Below are 16,022 nucleotides of genomic sequence, written 5' to 3'. Positions count from 1 at the left end.
CCCGAAGCAGGTCCTCTAAGTTAAATTCTGAGGGCTTCAGTTGCAGACTGAGAGAATGGTCCTCTTCCCTTCCTCCCTTCTGCCAGCCCCTCCTCATCCTTTGTAAGGATAGCCATGAGGGAATTTCCCACAATCCTCTCCAGGAGCAGAGCTGGCACTAGGCTCTCTCTTCTGGCCCCAGTGTCCTGGACGGAGGTGGTAACTGCCAAGAGATCTTGGTGAGCTGGGGACCTTGTCTGCCTGGGCGAGCCCGAGTGTATGCCAGAGTGGCCGGAGATGGAGGGTAAGTAGATAAAGAGCAGAGTGTGGGCATGGCGGTGCCCACCCCTATTGCCTCCCTGGTCACAGTGGCATTTTGTTGGATTCTGCACCTGTCACTTCTACTAGGTGCATCATTCTTGGTCAGCCCCTTTGTGGCTATCCAGTGCTGGGCATCTGGTGGACCCACCATCAGGAGATGCGGTCTGCCAGGTTGGCATGTGCTCTTTGCTAGGCACAGGTCGGAGTTGCACAGATGAATGCAAACGGTCCATGCCCTCAAGTAGCTCACCCCCACGCCCGGGAGAGGCAGAGAGGCTGGCAGCTGGAGCCCTCACTCTGAGGAACAAGTGTATGATGCCTCGAGCAAGCACTCACTCTGATGGTTCCAAGCAGGACACCATAATTCAGCTTGGAGGGGTCAGGACGCTTCAGCAAAGAGGTGACAAATTGAGCTACTTGTTGAATGAAAGCGTGAACAGATGAGAACGAGAGCCTAATGCTGGGGCCGTGAACTCTAAAAATGTGAGAAGGGATTGCTTCTGAAGTTTTAAATGGAATTCATTTAAAATGTCCCTTGGCTGAAAGGGGGACAGGGGGAGAGGGCTGGAGGGAGATGGCTGCTGAGAACAGGAGGACCAAGGCCAAGGAGATGGAGCCTCCTGTCCAGGCTCTCACCCAGCATCCCTGCCCCCAACTGCTGGCCCAGGAACTCCTCGCTGCTGAGGAGAGAAGGATGAGCTGTCGCAGCTGGAGGACAAATCTCTTTTAATTTTGTTCTTCGGAGGAGGGGGTGGGCCAGCGTTGGAGCGAGAGATTGGCTCCGTGAGTAATGGTCCTGCCGGCTCCACTAACACCCCAGGTGAGGGATGAGGGAGAAACGCTCCCTCCCCTAACCTTTCCTTGGGCTTGCAGCCAGGGGACAGGGACTGCTCTGCCTGGGCGCACGGAAGCAGTGCGCCTCAAAGGGCTGAAGCTGGGGTCCTTAGGAACCATCTTACAAGGGCTTCTGAAGTAGTCTCCTTGGAGTTTTAAGGGGGAGTCCATGGGAGGGTCCTTAGGGGTTCACCACCCCTGCTGAGTAGTGTGTGAAATTTTGTATAAGTAGAAAAGCGCTGGGGGGAGGGTGCGTGGTTTTCATCAGCTTCTCTGAAGTGTCCGCACCCCCGACCCGGAGCTAAGATCTCCTGGATTCTTCCCTCTTGCTTAACAGATGGGGAGGGGAGGGACTCATCCAATGCCACATGGCAGATCTGTGGATCCTGGGGGCTCGGCTGGGTTGTCACCTCTCTACTGTCTCTATGGTCCAAGGTCCGGCTAAGAGGGGCACTGAATGAGAGAACCCAGTTCTCCCGGTCCTCCCTTGCACGCTCCTTCTCCTGGTGAAGGTCTGGGAGATAAGAGATGGGGGCAAGACCGGGAGGTTTAAGCAAAGTCTGGTGTATGTAGCTGCGTGGATGAGCTGCCCTCCCCGCTTCCCCAGGGGATCCTCGCGGTGGGGAGGGGGCGCGGACACTCAAGGAGGCAGATCAGAAGCATCTGCAAGGACCTCTCACCTGGGGCAGCCTAAGCCTTAACTCTGCAACACCCCCTCCGCCTGCAGCAAAGGACACCTACATGGGGCAGGGAGAGGGGAGGAGGGCAGCATCCCTGAGGGGCAGCATGACGATCAGATACAGATTAGAGGTGATTCTGAAGCCAAAGGCTGCAGTGGGGAGAGCTGGGCGGAGAGGCTGGGTAGGAGGGTGTCGTAGGGGTCCTGGTAGAAACGAGGGAGTGGGAAAATAGAAAGAGCCCTGGAGTTGGCCCTGTCCCTGCGGGTGACAAAGGAGCCAGCAGGGCCTCCCGATGGGGCTGAGAACTTTAAAAGTGTAGAAAGGGGGCCTCCCTGGTGGCGCAAGTGGTTGAGAGTCCGCCTGCCGATGCAGGGGATACGGGTTCGTGCCCCGGTCTGGGAGGATCCCATATGCCGCGGAGCGGCTGGGCCCGTGAGCCATGGCCGCTGAGCCTGCGCGTCCGGAGCCTGCGCGTCCGGAGCCTGCGCGTCCGGAGCCTGTGCTCCGCAACGGGGGAGGCCACAACAGTGAGAGGCCCGCATACCGCAAAAAAAAAAAAAAAAAAAAAAAAAAAAGTGTAGAAAGGGATTGCTTCTGAAGGTTCAGAATCAATCTAGCCCCAGTCCCTGCTTTGACTTCGTGTCACCGTGGGCAAGACTTGTGTTTCTATTGGTCTCAGTTTTCCCATCTGTTAAATGGAATACAACATTTGGAACCCATCTGTTAAATGAAATAATTATAGTTGCAGCCCGTCTTAGCAAGTGAGGCCTGGAGACAGGAGAGTGGGCATGAAAGCACTTTGGTGCCGAGAACAGATGTAGGGATCGTTGACAAGGACTTGAGAAAAGGTGGTACAGGAAGACATGATGGGGTGTGGGGGGAGGAGGAAGGGATGGGGCGGGCCAGGAGAAGGAAGGGTCAACCCCACTCGAAGTGTCTAGGTGTTTTCCTGGAAGCACAATATACTTGACAAGAGCATTTGATAGAACCTGCCAAGGGGTGGCCTCTGACCTGGGAGGGAAATGTTGAACTTTGGTTTTACGAGTGTTCTAGCTGAGTCCTTGATTACTCTGGAATGCAGATAACTCACTACAGGGAAAGCTGGGAGGATTAAGGCTCAGAAACGATATGGCTGTGCGTGGCAGAGGTAGATACAAGTTATTTGGTGACCTAAAGCCTACCTGAGATAGCTACTGAGCACTGAGAGATAAAGCTGGGAGGATCTGGGAAGCCTCCCTGGAGGAGATGACTTGTGAGCTGGTCACGGGTAGGATCCCGAGAGTAACACGAGGAGAGAAGCAGCCTAACACGGGAAGGCAGGGCTTCAGGAACGTGGGGGACCCTGGCCATTTCCCCTTGGATTATGAAATGGAATCGTGGTCCATCTCACTTTCTAACTTTTGGTTCTTGAAGGTGTGTGTGACTCCACCAAGGGTCCCACCCCGTAGGGCCACACTCAGGAGTCCTCCCAGCCTTGGGCACCCAAGGAAATGAATCCCGGCACTTCCTCCCGGCCTCCCAGCCCCCGCGGGAGGCCTGCTGAGCTAGGCTGGGCTCCAGGCTGCTCTCCGTGAGGCTCGCCTGTTTACCACTTTGCTGCAGAGCAGATGGATGACACAGAGGCCGCATTTTTCTCCCCTCGCTGCAGGAAAATGAATCTCACCAAGTGTTGCCGACACCATCCTACCAGGTTCCGCATCCATTGTGGACCGGGGCTGCTGACAGAGCACAGGCCCATCCCTCAGCCCGGCTCCGAGCCCAGGGGAGAGAGTGGAGACGAGATGAACATTTCGCATCCCTCTTTCCTCGGTGCCTCACCTCCTCTCCCCTCCAGATCCAACCACTCCGCCGAGCGGCCCCCGCAACACCCCCGGCCTAGGTCTTAACGGCACTTGGAAGCAGATGCTCCCTGACAGAGAGAAGATGGGGTTGTGATCAGGGGAGAGGTGGCGAGAAGGCATTGGATTTAGACCTGATAACTGACACCGTCTGAAAGCATGATGAGGGGCAGTCATTTCACCGCAATACCTGAAGGTCAAGTCTGCCTGGGAGTGAGGCAGCTGGGAAGATGGGACGGTGGTCGGGAGAACTGGATTCGAATCCCAGCTCCTTTATCAATGTACTCTAGGAATCTGGGCGAATCATTCCATTGCTCTGGGTCTTGTTTTCTTCCAAAATGGGAGTGGATTCCTTCCAGTGCTGGTAATGGGTCACGTGCTGGGAATTTAAAGACATGCTGGTAATATTCCAACATCTGTTGAGCACTTACTATGTGCCTTAAGACTGTGGGGAGAAGATCATCGATCTTCACATGAACCTTGGGAAGAGGCCCACTTCAGCCCCATTTTACAGACTGAGTAACTGAGATACTGATTTGAAGTGACTTGCAAGAAGTAAATGCCTAACCAAGATTCAAACCCACCCTGTTAATTCCAAAGTCCTTTCTTCTTACTAAATGATATGACTATCCCAGGACAAAGAGACTCTTGGGGGTCTGGACCTGAGGGGAATCTAGAGGAATAAATAATTGAAAGGAGGGATTTGAGAACCTCAAGAGAGCCGTTTGGGAAAGCATTTCCTTTCCTGGCCTCAGCTGACACCTAGCACAGCTCCATCGCTCATCGGGCCCCAGTCCTTCCTCATCCTTTTGCATCATAGCCGTCTTTCCAAGACCCAGTCTTCCTGGACCACTCTGTAGAAGTCTCCAGTGATGCACGTTGACCTTGGGATATAGTCCAAAGTCTTATTAGGCCATGTCTGCCTTCCCAGTTTGCTCACGTGCTCAGGGGGAGAACCCTGGTGAATTTCCAAAATCCCCAGGACCTTCTCTTGCTTCTGAGTCTTTGCTAGATTCTGAGTTTTCTCCCTTACCAGCACAAGTCCTCCTTAGGTTGTTTCCAGGAGAACGTTTTGACCTTCCTAATACCTTTTCTATCTATTTGGCCAGTTGGACTTTGTTCCTCCCCATGCTTCCATCCTACCCCCCGGGGAGACAGTCCAGGTAAGACAGTAGAACCTCTTTTCACAGGAGACTGAGTCACAGGTAGGGGTGAGCCTGAGCAGTCGAAGGTAGGGTTCTTCCAATCCGGTCTTTGAAGATAGCTCCTGCCATGCCTGCCTAGTGGCTGTGGGTTTGGGTGGGCCAGGAAATGCGGGAGTTGCCCACTGTATAGGTTGGGGACCAGCTGGGGCTGCCTTCCAGCCTCCGTGGGTCCCCAGTGGAGAAGAATCAAAGTTGTTGCCCTTTCCTTCCCTTCTAGCAGACGGCCCCAGAGTATAGAGCATCCCAAAGAGAATCACGTGCCAATTCATTTCCATTTAATCTGGGAATCCTTTGTGGGCCAGTTGGGGCTGGAGATTTGGTCCCATTTTATTTTGGTTGTGACCTCTACTCCCTGTTGAGATGAGTGGCTTCATTGACTGTAGAAATGCCCCCTTTAGGTGTGACCTGGGGAGAGGTTTCTGCTGGGACCCTACAGGGTGAAGGAGGGGTGCGTAGGGCCTGGAGTGATGACTTAAACTCTTCCCCATACCTACCTCAAGTTCATGTAGCATTTCAACAGGTCGTGGACTCCCTGAGCCCATCCACAAACCCCCAGCTAACAAGCCCGCTCTCAGGCTTGAATTCAGACCTCAGACCTGGTCCACCTCCCGTGAGCCGGGCCCTCCCTTCTCAGCGCCCCTTCTCCCCTGTGAGTTCCCCACCCTGCTCGCCCCACCCTTGCTGGGATCCTGGCTCCTTGCTGTTGCCGGCGGGCCTTCCATACCTGGGAGTACCCTCAGCTGCCTCCTACACCCAGGGCCACCCCAGGGTCAAGCTGCCCCTGGATGAACCTGGGATGCTGGATTGGAGGCTGGGAGGACGCCCGGAGCTTGTTACATTGAGTTACATTTCCACACTGGCAAGGAGACTCTCCTGGTGGCGGACCCTGGCCTGAGACAGTGCCTCATGGGACCACCTTGCTCCCTCTATCTGGGTGTCACGTGCAATAATTTATTTAATCCTCACGAGAACCCTCTGAAGTACATGCTGTTGAATCCCCATTTCATAGGCAGGGAACTGAATCAGGGTGGAGTCAGTTCCACTGCCTTCCATGCTAGGCCAGCTTGGCTAGGGTGCCCCCCAAGTCACCCGGGGTGCCCTTTCCTCCCAGCCAGCCTCAGCAGGGCTCTCTCCATCCACAGGTGTTGTAATAATCTCTCCAGGATCTCTGTCCCTTTCCTCCCAGAAATCTTCTTGGCTTCCATGCAGAGAATGTCAGCCCAGGAACCAGGGCACACCCTCTGAAGGAGGGCTTCTGGTTCTACCTCACCAGGCACAGGGCCCAGAACAAATCATTTCATTAGAGTTAATAACAAAGTCCCTTTAACTGCAAAGTGTTTCCAAATAGAAGGCCCTCCAGTCTGCTTTAATGAACAGGTAAGAATCTTTGTAATTAACTCAGCGATGGCTTGCATGTAAATGGGTATTCTTCAGAGTGCTGTGAGACTATTATTGTTTTAAGTACGGGGTAAATGTGCTCCTGACCCCTCCTTCCAACAAGCTTCTATACAAACCACCACCCCTGAAGGTTACTCACAGGATGGGCAGCTGCCCCTGTCTGCAGACACCCCGTGGGTACACTAGATCCCAGAGCGCCACCTGTCTTTATCCCACCCTCTCTGTGTTGGGTCCACCCATCCTTCACTCACAGCCCTGGACCTGGCCCCCAGCCCTGTGACCTCTGCCTTCCCTCCTGGCAGGTGGAGGGGCTGGGAGGGCTCTGCCCTATCATGTGATCAAGCACCAGCTGCCTCTGGTTATGACTGCACTGGGGCTGTTGGCTCCCACTGGCAGTGTACATGCGTATGTGTGTATGTGTGCATGTCGGGAGTGTGTGTGTGTGGGGGGGCATGCCCCTGCTTGTGCACACCTGTGAGGTTGGCAGGCGTGTGAATGAGTAGGGATGCTCGGAGAGAGTGCGTTTGTGATGCGCGCTCTGTGTGCGTGTAGGGAGTGTGTGCACACGTGCTCTATGTGCCCCGCCCACAAGAGCCCAGTTCCTCCTCTTCTAACAAAGGCAGCACTTTAATTGCTGGATGCATCTGGTGCTTTGTTGTGTCTGTTCCTGAAGCAAGGTTTGCTGGGGCGGAGGGTCACCCCGTGGCTCTGGCCTCCCTGGAGATTTTTCCTCAAGATGTTGCAGCTGCTGGAGCGTTCTCTCCTCGCCTCCTTTCCCTCTCTTCCCTCCCTGGGGGATGTGGTCCTTGCCCGGTGGGCTTAGCCACAGTCCAGCTCCCCTCCCCTGGGCCCGCCCCTTCCCTTGACAGAGAGCCATCTCACAGGGGATCTGGAATCTGGAATGGAGCCCGGAGGGGGCAGGGAACAGATTGTGGAAGAAGGACCCCGTGGGCAAGTGTGTGGGAGGGAGGAGGCCCTGGAACAGCATCCCAGCTTCTGTCAATGCTGATGAATTGCCTCCCATCAGGGGAGGGGTGGGCTTCACTCTCTGTGCCCCTTGGAGGGGCGGACTGTGTGCATCGAGGTGGCTGTAGGGTGTACGTGATAAGAAGGAGCAGAGAAAGGGGAGGCATGCAGGACCCCTCACTTGCTGCCTCCCACCGACGGCACCCTCCACCCTCCCTCCTCCCCGACGTGACTGGGGTGGGGGTTTGCAGGTGGAGTCCATTTCAGGGCCAGGGCTGGGCTGCTGGCTTTGGTGTAGAGTAGGAGCACAGGGGTCCACTCCCAGGACACTGCTCATTTTTCCTTTGCTCCCAATCGACTGTCCTAACTGGCAGGACCCCTCCTGATGGGAGAAGCTACAGGAAGCAGCCCCAGAGCCCCTGCCCCAGTACAAGTCATAGGAGGCCTGTTGGGAGCTTTTGCAGTGGAGGAGAAAGAAAATCATTCTAGAACTGCAGAAGGTCGGGAGGGAAAGGGCACCTCCAGCCCTTCTGTGAAGCCCAAAGAGGGCTGGGGGGCTGCCTGAGGTCACACAGGAAGAAGGCAGCAGAATTGGGACTCAAGCCCTTCTGATCTTGTTTTTCTTGGGAGCCCCATAGTGGCCTGCCCCATGGGGCTGGGAACTCCGCCAGGGGCCGAGGCCCCGTCTGTGCCTCGGGGAAGTCCTGGCAGGCACTTCGAGTTCTGTGTTTGAATCCACTTGATAGATGGGCTCACGGTTGGGCTCTGGATGGGGGCACAGAGGGTCCTCAGATAGCATCTGGTCCAGACCCCTCTTCTCACAGAGGAGGGCCAGAGACTCGTGCAAGGTCACACTGCAGCTGCGGGGGAGCCAGGGGACTGGAAGCCAAGCAGCTCTCTCCTAAGCAGCCCAAGGCTTCTCCAGGGTCACCTGAGGGAGGGTACCTTCCCCCACTTCCCACTCCTCTTAGCCGGGCCCCTGTGGGGCTCCATCCTCCAGCCACCGGGATAAATCCATCCCACCTCCTTACCCTCAACAGTTTGTTTCTGAATTCCTGGCCATCTGGTAGACCCTTCTGAATGCCTCCCCTCAACCCACCTACGGCCCTGGTCCAGGCTACCTTTCTGGATTAACTTCCCAGCTTCCACATTTACTTTACTTCTTCTGCTCTGTGGGCTAAGTGCATACCTAGGTTACTTTGCACTTATTAGCACCTGTTCGTATGTTTCACTGAATGCATGATGGCATTTCTTCGGGTGTGTCAGTCTCCCCCCTCAGACTGGAAGCTGCTATGGGACAGGGCCCAGTCCTCTTCCATCAGACTGGGAGCTCCCATGGAACAGAATCTGGGTCTCTTCCATCAGACTGGGAGGTCCCATGGAACAGAATCTGGGTCTCTTCCATCAGACTGGGAGGTCCCATGGAACAGAATCTGGGTCTCTTCCATCAGACTGAGAGCTCCCATGGAACAGAATCTGGGTCTCTTCCATCAGACTGGGAGCTCCCTGTGGGCAGAGGATCCACAAGCTGAACTTTCAAGCTCTGTCTTAGCCCTGAGACTCGCTGCTTCTCTGGCAGACACAGGGATGGTTACCGTTCCCATCCCCCCATGCTCCTTCCCTATGGATACCCACCCCCCACAATCTGGCAAAGTCCAAACTCATAGGAGCAGCTGCCACTGGCAGCATCAAGTAGAGGATGGCAGAGCTGGCAAAGCTTGGAGAACCGCTGAGGACCATTGAAACTGTTACCCGCCTCCTGCCCACAGCATCTCTAAGAGGGTGGAGGGTGGAAGGTATAAACTAGCAGGTCTGGACAGTGCCTTGGGCTTCACACCTGCAGACCTGAAAACCATTAAGACTGAGGGGGCCGTCTGGCCCTGGATTCTAGTTGAGGATCCTGGCTTGTTCTAGACATGGGCAGTGCCAGGCTCATGGCCACACAACTAGTCAATGGTAGAGAGAGAACCCCCACCGAGGCCCTGGACACCCAGCCCAGTGGGCTTGACACTGTCAGAATCATTCTCTGAACTCCCGGTCCCCACGGAGGAGGGCAGTGTGGCGCAGAGGGAAGATAGGAGACTTGAGCCAATGTAACCTGGGTATGAATCCTGGCGCCGCTATTTGTTTGCTGTGTGACATGAGACAAGTTACATAACTTCTGAGCCTCAGTTTTGTCATCTGTAAAATGGATATAATGATAGCACCTACCTTACTTGGTTATTGTGAAGACTCAGCGGAATGATGGATATAAAATGGTTAGCGTGGAGTGAGCTCTCAGGAAATGTTAGTGATGGCTATATAATCCTCCTGATTCCCCTGTGCTTGGCACCCTGACTGATCTATGATAAGGATTTAATAAACACTCACTGTGCTACCGTGGCCAGGGTGGGGGCCTAAGGGATGGCCTCAGCTTCCCAGTTTCTCTTGCTTGTACTCCAGAGGCTGAAGGGATGGCCAGTATCCCAAGGGAAACGGCAGGTGCAACTCACACCCACTTCCCTGTCTGTGCTGCCCGCTGTCCTAACAAGCCCAGCTCAACACCTTGCTCAGGAAAGCCCTGCTGGTTCTCTGCTCCAAAGGTGACCAAGAGAGGGTTGGATGGTTGTCTGTTGTGACAGTCAGCAGGGGGTGGAGCTTCTAGTAGGGGAGGGAGTGTGTTCCCTCTAAAAATGGGAGAGAGGCCATAGTGCTCACTCTGTTCCATCTGCACCCAACACTATCCATGGTCTATACCTTAAATGGGGGTCCCACAGCCTTGCCCCCATCACTTGAGCACATCAAATCCTTAGAGGCCCCTCTGTATGCCCCTCACACCTTCCGAACTCTCCAACATCATTTCCCTTCAGTTGCTAAGTTGCTTCAGGATGTAGCAGAAAGAGGGTAGGTTTGTAGCTGCCCGGAGGTTACTTCTAAGCTGGAGACCCTGGGCAGATTACCATCGCTCTCTGTGTGCCTGTCTCCTCATCTATAAAATAGGAGTTAGTAATTCCTATCTCCCTGGACTTTGGTGCAGTACAGGTGCTAAAACAGCACAGCCCCTTCAGAGAGGTCAGTGAATACTGTCTAGTAGCGGTGACTTCCATGTTTATACAAGTGAAGAAATGAGGGCCCAGAGCTGGTTCTGTGTTGGCTGAAGGTCACACAGCAAATGCACCGTCAGACCCCAGGAGTCCCTGCCAACCTGTCTTAGGAAATTTTATCCCTTTAAATGAGAGTTTCTTTTCCTGGCCCATATACTGTACTTCCCATGTTCTCAGCTTGGCTCCAAGTCTCTCCCTTTCTCCCTGAAGCCTTCTCTTAAGGGGGGCACAGTGCCTGGCACATAGTAGGTGCTTGTCAATATTTGTTGAAGACAGGTTTGTAGGCACGTCCTGGGTGGCGTGGGGGCGAAGCTGGGAGCCGCGCCGAGCACTGACTTCGGGCAGGGGACAGGCTCAAGGTGGCTTCTCCACACCCTGGCTCTGCCTTCGCCTGCTCCCCCGCTGTCGGAGAAATCTCATTTTGCCAGCAAGCTGATTCCTGGGCCTGGTTCCCTGGCGCTCCCTGAGCAGCTCTCTGTCAATAACTATTGTTTACAAGGTCCCTTGATGCGTTTTTGGGGCTGAAGACAAAGTTTTAAAGAGGACTTCAGCGCCAGGGCCATTCCAGGGGCCGTTAACTTAATGTCCCGCCTTGTTGCCTCCAACCTTCCTGCCTCTTGAACCGCGTGAGGGTCAGGTCTCGCCATTTCTAGCAATTGCTTCTGAGTTCTTGCCTTTGGACACGGGGTGAGGAATGAAGAGAAAGGGACACATTACAAGCCAGGGTGGCAGGCAGGGCTCTGGCCCTGCTGCTTGCTTCGCTGTGTGACTATCAACCAACTGCCCCCCCACCTCGGGGTCCTCGTTTCCCCGTTTGTGAAAGCATGGATGCTGACAACCACCATTAGGCCGGCTTCTGGGGTCTCCCCTGGAGCAGCGTGTTCTCTGAGGCTCGTTTGGGAAGGAGATCTTGGTGTCAGCGGCATCTGACATCCTCCCCTCATTCCCACGTGGGATAACACAGTTGGCAAATCCTGCAGTGAACGCTACTGGGTCCACCAGCTGTCTGTTGCCACTGTCCTTCTGCTGCATCCTCCTCCTAACTGGTCCCCTTGCCCCTCACACCCTTCCTTCCTTCACCCAGCAAGAGGGAAATGATCTGAACCTTGAGTCAAGCCTGATTCCCCAATCCATTTTGAACCCACCATACTCCCTCTGGCCTCCACTCTTCGGCGTATACATTTTGTGTGTTTCTCCATCATCAGGGACCCAAAGCCCAGGCACGGGGAAAGCATGTGCAGAGACAAGGCAGCAAAAGAAAGCCCCATGGTGTCACGTATGCAGCTTCTGGGCCTCCGCACCCACTATTCTCCCTTCCTGGAATGTCCTTGGCCTTGTCCTCAGCAAACTCAGTTTGAGTATGTCTCCCCCTCCCTTCTTTGTGCCCCACCAACCCAGGGCAAAGCTCTATCATCAATCATCCCAGGCGACCATGGCCAGGTGCTATGTTCATCTTCCCCCGCGGGGTTGGGGCTCCCTAGCAACAAGCCCACGGTTTTGCCTCCTCTTTTCCTGTCAGGAGCTGGCACACAGTAGGAGCTTAATGCGTTGAATAAATGAATTGCATTCACTTTCCAGCGTTCATACCAGCACCCCCGCTGTGCACACACACCCAAGCTGGGATGTTCCTCCTTCCTTGACACACACCTGTGTCCTCCTCATCTCAGATAAGTGGTGAGGTGGCAGACTATGGAAAATCCCCAAGTGAGGGATAACAGGGAAGCCATTGATAGTTTGCGTCTGAACTTGAGTTAGCAAATATTTGTTGAGCACTTGCCAATTCTGGGCACCACGGGTGATGAAAAGTGACTGAGGGCCCCCCTGCCCACCCCCTAGGGCCCTCTAGGAGGGCACCGTCAGAGCACATTTGAACAGCAGGTACCTGATGTCCTGCACACTCCAGGAGAGCCCTCACGCTCTGGCCTGCACGGTGTTCCAGCAGCTCCCGGCTTCCTTGCCGCTGAGCTACACTTATTCTCTGCTGCCAACACATCTTGGGCAGAGCTGGCCAATCTCAAGCCTTTCTTTCAGGCCCACATCTTACCTGAACATTAAGACCTGGATGCAACAAACTCCATTTACTGAGCATCTCTGTGTGCCAGGGTCTGTGCTGGGAACTTTGTCTGCTGCTGGGCACCGCGCACAGCACTTTACAGACACCATCTCATCTAATCCTCACGACAGCCCCGGGGCTGCCCCAATCGGTTGAGCAGAGGATCGTGACAGGCAGGCTTCCTTCTGTGGGGGGCGGGCAACAGCTATTTGGGGCAGGTGCCAACACAGCACTAGTCCTGCCCCTGGTCCCTTCTGGGGCAGATGCTGGTTGCTGTAGCCACCTGTCCAGGGCACTGGAGGCTGGCCAGGCAGCCTTGGCCGGGCTCTTCCTCCCCCTCAGGTCTCCTGTGGTCCCTGGGGCTGCTGCCTGTGCTGGGGAGAGGTCTCCCAGGGCCATGGGAGGCCATGAGGGGCGAGGGGTCAGCCCATGGCCCACCGAGCAGGGAGGAGCCCCCCAACAGCCATTGCCCTTTCCTGCCTGGCTTTCTGACTTGGAGACCCCCAGACTGTCTCCATCAGTCCCTGGAGAAGAGAGGCCTCCCTGGGAGGTGGTGATGGTGACGAGGAGGGATGCCCTCTGAGAGGTGGACTGAGGCGGAGGAGGAAACTGGAGTGAGCTCAGGTGTGCACACAACCCTCTCGCCTCTCTCCTTCTTTTCCTGTACCCTCCTGCCCTTCTCCTAGAGGAGGCATCTCTTTAGAAGGGCACATTTCTGGGTCAGCGAGTCCTCTATCCCCAGAGGTGAGCATGCCCCCAGCACCACAGGGTTTAAAGGGACCTGGATGTTGGAGGAGGAGCAGGACCGCAGGCGGCTCAGCCGTGCTTCCATCTCATGTCATTTAACGTGACCTCCGTGTGTGTGTGTGTGTGTGTGTGTGTGTGTGTGTGCATGCACGCGCCTGCACGCAAGGAAGAGACACAGAGAAGCCAGCCACCATGTACTGCCTGTTCTCCGGGAGCTGCTGCGCCCGCCCCACCCAGTCTGGTCGCCTCCATTTACTTAAGAAAAATCCGACACAGTGGTGGGTAGAACCCGAGAGAGGGGTGGCTGTGGGATGGGGTAGGGGAGCCGCGGGCTCCCTTCTGCCTTGCTCGTCCCAGGGTCCTTCCCAGCACTGCCTGGCGCCCTCTCCCCCTCCCACCTGATTCCACCTGGCAGGGGGGCGGGTGGCTGCCCCTGCAGAGAGGAAGGAGTGCTCAGCAGAGCAGGAGGGACGGCTAAGGCGTAGTGCTGATCTTGCTGAGGGGTGGGCACGAGGCACCCAGGGCTCCCGGGCACCCGGACCACAGTGCTCTGGGGTGGACCGAGGACTCCTCCCCCTGAGGGCCTGCCCACAGCCCTTGGGGGCACAGGATGGAGTCCTGAGATCTCAGAGAGGCGCCTGGCTTGGCCCCAGACCCCTCTGGAGAGTCAGCTCCCAGGTCCTGGGAAGGGACTGGGGGGCACCCAGAAGCCAGCAGATGCTACAAATATCCCCTGCCCCCCGAAATGTTCTTTCCACAGCAAAATCCTTGGCAGGGCAGGCAGCCGCCGCCTCCCCACCCTGCAGGACAGAAATCCCTGAATAGCGGTTTGAGAAAAGTCTTTGTGCAGCTTGTGACACAAGACCCCCCAGAGCCCCCCACACAGGGGGAAGCAGGGGACGTGGGGGGATGGGGCGGGGCAATGTGTGGACCCTCGGCCCAAGCTTGGCCTCCTTGTCCCCGTCTTGGGGGCTGTCTAAGACGGGAGGAGGGTTGGAAAGGGTGGAGCGAAGGCTGGGATTGCTCTCCTCTTAGCAAGCTCCAGGAGGAAGGCCCCTCCACCTCTGGGGGCGGAGGAGGGTAGGGTGCGAGGCAGGGAGGTGGCCGTCCGGGAGGAGCAAAGCTGCCGGGGGGCTGGAGCGTAAGATTCACTTCAGCCGGCCCGTGTCAAGTGTGAGCTGGGTCCCGGCTGCGTCCCACATGGAGCCCACGCCGTGGCGGGCAGGGGACGCACCTCTATGCCATGTCTTTGACTCCGCGCCTGTAACTGTGCAGGTCAGGGGGCGGGGTGGGCCGCGCGGTGCCCGCCGCCTCTGGGCAGCCCCATCCCAGGTCCTGTTCGTCCTCCTCGTCCTCCTCGCCGGCGGGCACCGAGTCGTAGGCCAGCCCCTCCGAGGGCAGCGCCGTGAAGGTGGTGAACTTGACCCGCTTGCGCTTGGAGGTGGGAGAGCTGGCGGGGTCTTCGGCCTGGTCCCGGGCCGAGCCGCCCGAGGAGCCGTCGCCCCGCCCGTGCACCTGGCTCTGGACGCTGCTCTGCGAGCTGCCGCTGCTGTGGTGGTCGCCGTGGCAGCAGGCGGGCACGGCCTCCAGCGGGTTGCTGGCGGGTGGCGACAGCTCCCCCTGTCCCCGCAGCGGCTGCCCGTTGCCCAGGAACACCCAGTGGTGAGAGTGGTCCATGCTGGTCTGGCCCTCGGGCGGGATGCGCTTGTGCCGGTAGCGCAGCACGAAGACGATGCAGTTGATGAGGAAGACCAGGATGGCGAGGCAGAAGACGCCCAGCAGCGCGTACATGCCGATCTCCAGGTCCGTCAGCCCCCTCGGCATCTGCAGGAAGCCGGTGGGCAGTGGCAGGAAATCTTCTGTGGGTGGCGCCGCCGGGCTGGCGGTGCCCGGGCCCACGGCCTCGGGCGGGGATCCGGCAGTGCCCGGTGCGCCAGCTCCCTGGGCCTCGTCCTCGCCCCCGCTGGGCCCTGGCTGGCTGGGGCCGGGGTAGTCGTAGGTGGGGTCCCCCTCTTCCCGCCCAAAGTGCACCCGTAGGCCTACAGGGGTCGTGGCCAGCACACTCTTGCGCTTGGTTTTCTGGCAGCTCTCGGCGATGGTGAGCTCCGCGCGGAGCAGCTCCCCGGCCCCCTCGGCCTCAGCCACCACCAGTGGGAAGGCCCGGTCCTGGGTCACTGTGGCCACGCGCTCGTCCAGACTGCTCACCAGCAGCCCATAGTCCTGGGGGCTGTAGAGGGAGAGTGGGGCCGTGGTACCGTCGCTGTAGGAGAGCCAGAGGCTCAGGAGGCCTTCCTGGAGGAGGAGGAGGAGAGGACAGGAATCAGAGATCTACTCCTGCTGGCTTCCCTGCTAGGTCCTGAGCTCTGCGAGGGCCAAGGCGCTCTGGCTCCCCGCTGTATTCCCAGTGCTGGAACAGTGCCTGGCAGGTGGTGGGTGCTCAGGAATGGTTATTTGAGGGAGAGTTCTCCCACTCAACTCAGTGCAGGGAGCTAAGGCCCCGCACTGCCCCGCGAACGTCCTTGTCCACTTCGCCCTTCTCCCCCGGGTGAGTTGATGGTAAATTCTGCCTTGGGTCCAACTCAGATCCCTTCTGCTGCAGGAGTCACACGGTATCTCCATGCCTGATCGCCCCCAGCAGACACGTGGAGACTGAGAACGCACATATACTCAACCCCAGCCTTGTCCTCTCTTTGTTAAACCTTCTGAGAGTTGACCTCCTTGCAGATGAAGAAGCAGGGCTCAGAGACAAGCAACTGGCCTGGGGTCACGGAGCAAGTTGGGGCCGAGGACTCCTGTGTCCTGACCTCTGGCTCGGTGCTCAGTGCCCACCTTCTCCCTCCCTGTGCCCCCCACCTGTAACTTTTCCACCTTTGTCCCATGGCCAGTGCCCTGGCGTGTCAGTGGGGGGCTATAGCTGG

At 57.0% G+C, this 16,022-nt stretch overlaps 1 protein-coding gene across 1 annotated transcript in view; it reads right to left on the bottom strand.

Moving 5' to 3' along the window:
- Positions 1–13,308: 13,308 nt before the first annotated feature.
- The window catches only part of TMEM132E (transmembrane protein 132E), a 51,054-nt gene continuing 48,340 nt past the window's right edge, over positions 13,309–16,022 (bottom strand). The window contains exon 9 of the mRNA XM_060082564.1: positions 13,309–15,396. Within this exon, the coding sequence (XP_059938547.1) occupies positions 14,341–15,396 (1,056 nt within the window). The 3' untranslated portion in view covers positions 13,309–14,340. The remainder of the gene's footprint in view (positions 15,397–16,022) is intronic.

The sequence above is a fragment of the Mesoplodon densirostris genome, chromosome 18, assembly GCF_025265405.1.
Source record: "Mesoplodon densirostris isolate mMesDen1 chromosome 18, mMesDen1 primary haplotype, whole genome shotgun sequence".
NCBI lineage: Eukaryota > Metazoa > Chordata > Mammalia > Artiodactyla > Ziphiidae > Mesoplodon > Mesoplodon densirostris.
The sequence above is the reverse complement of the archived record's forward strand: the minus strand, read 5'-3'. Positions and strand labels throughout refer to the sequence as shown.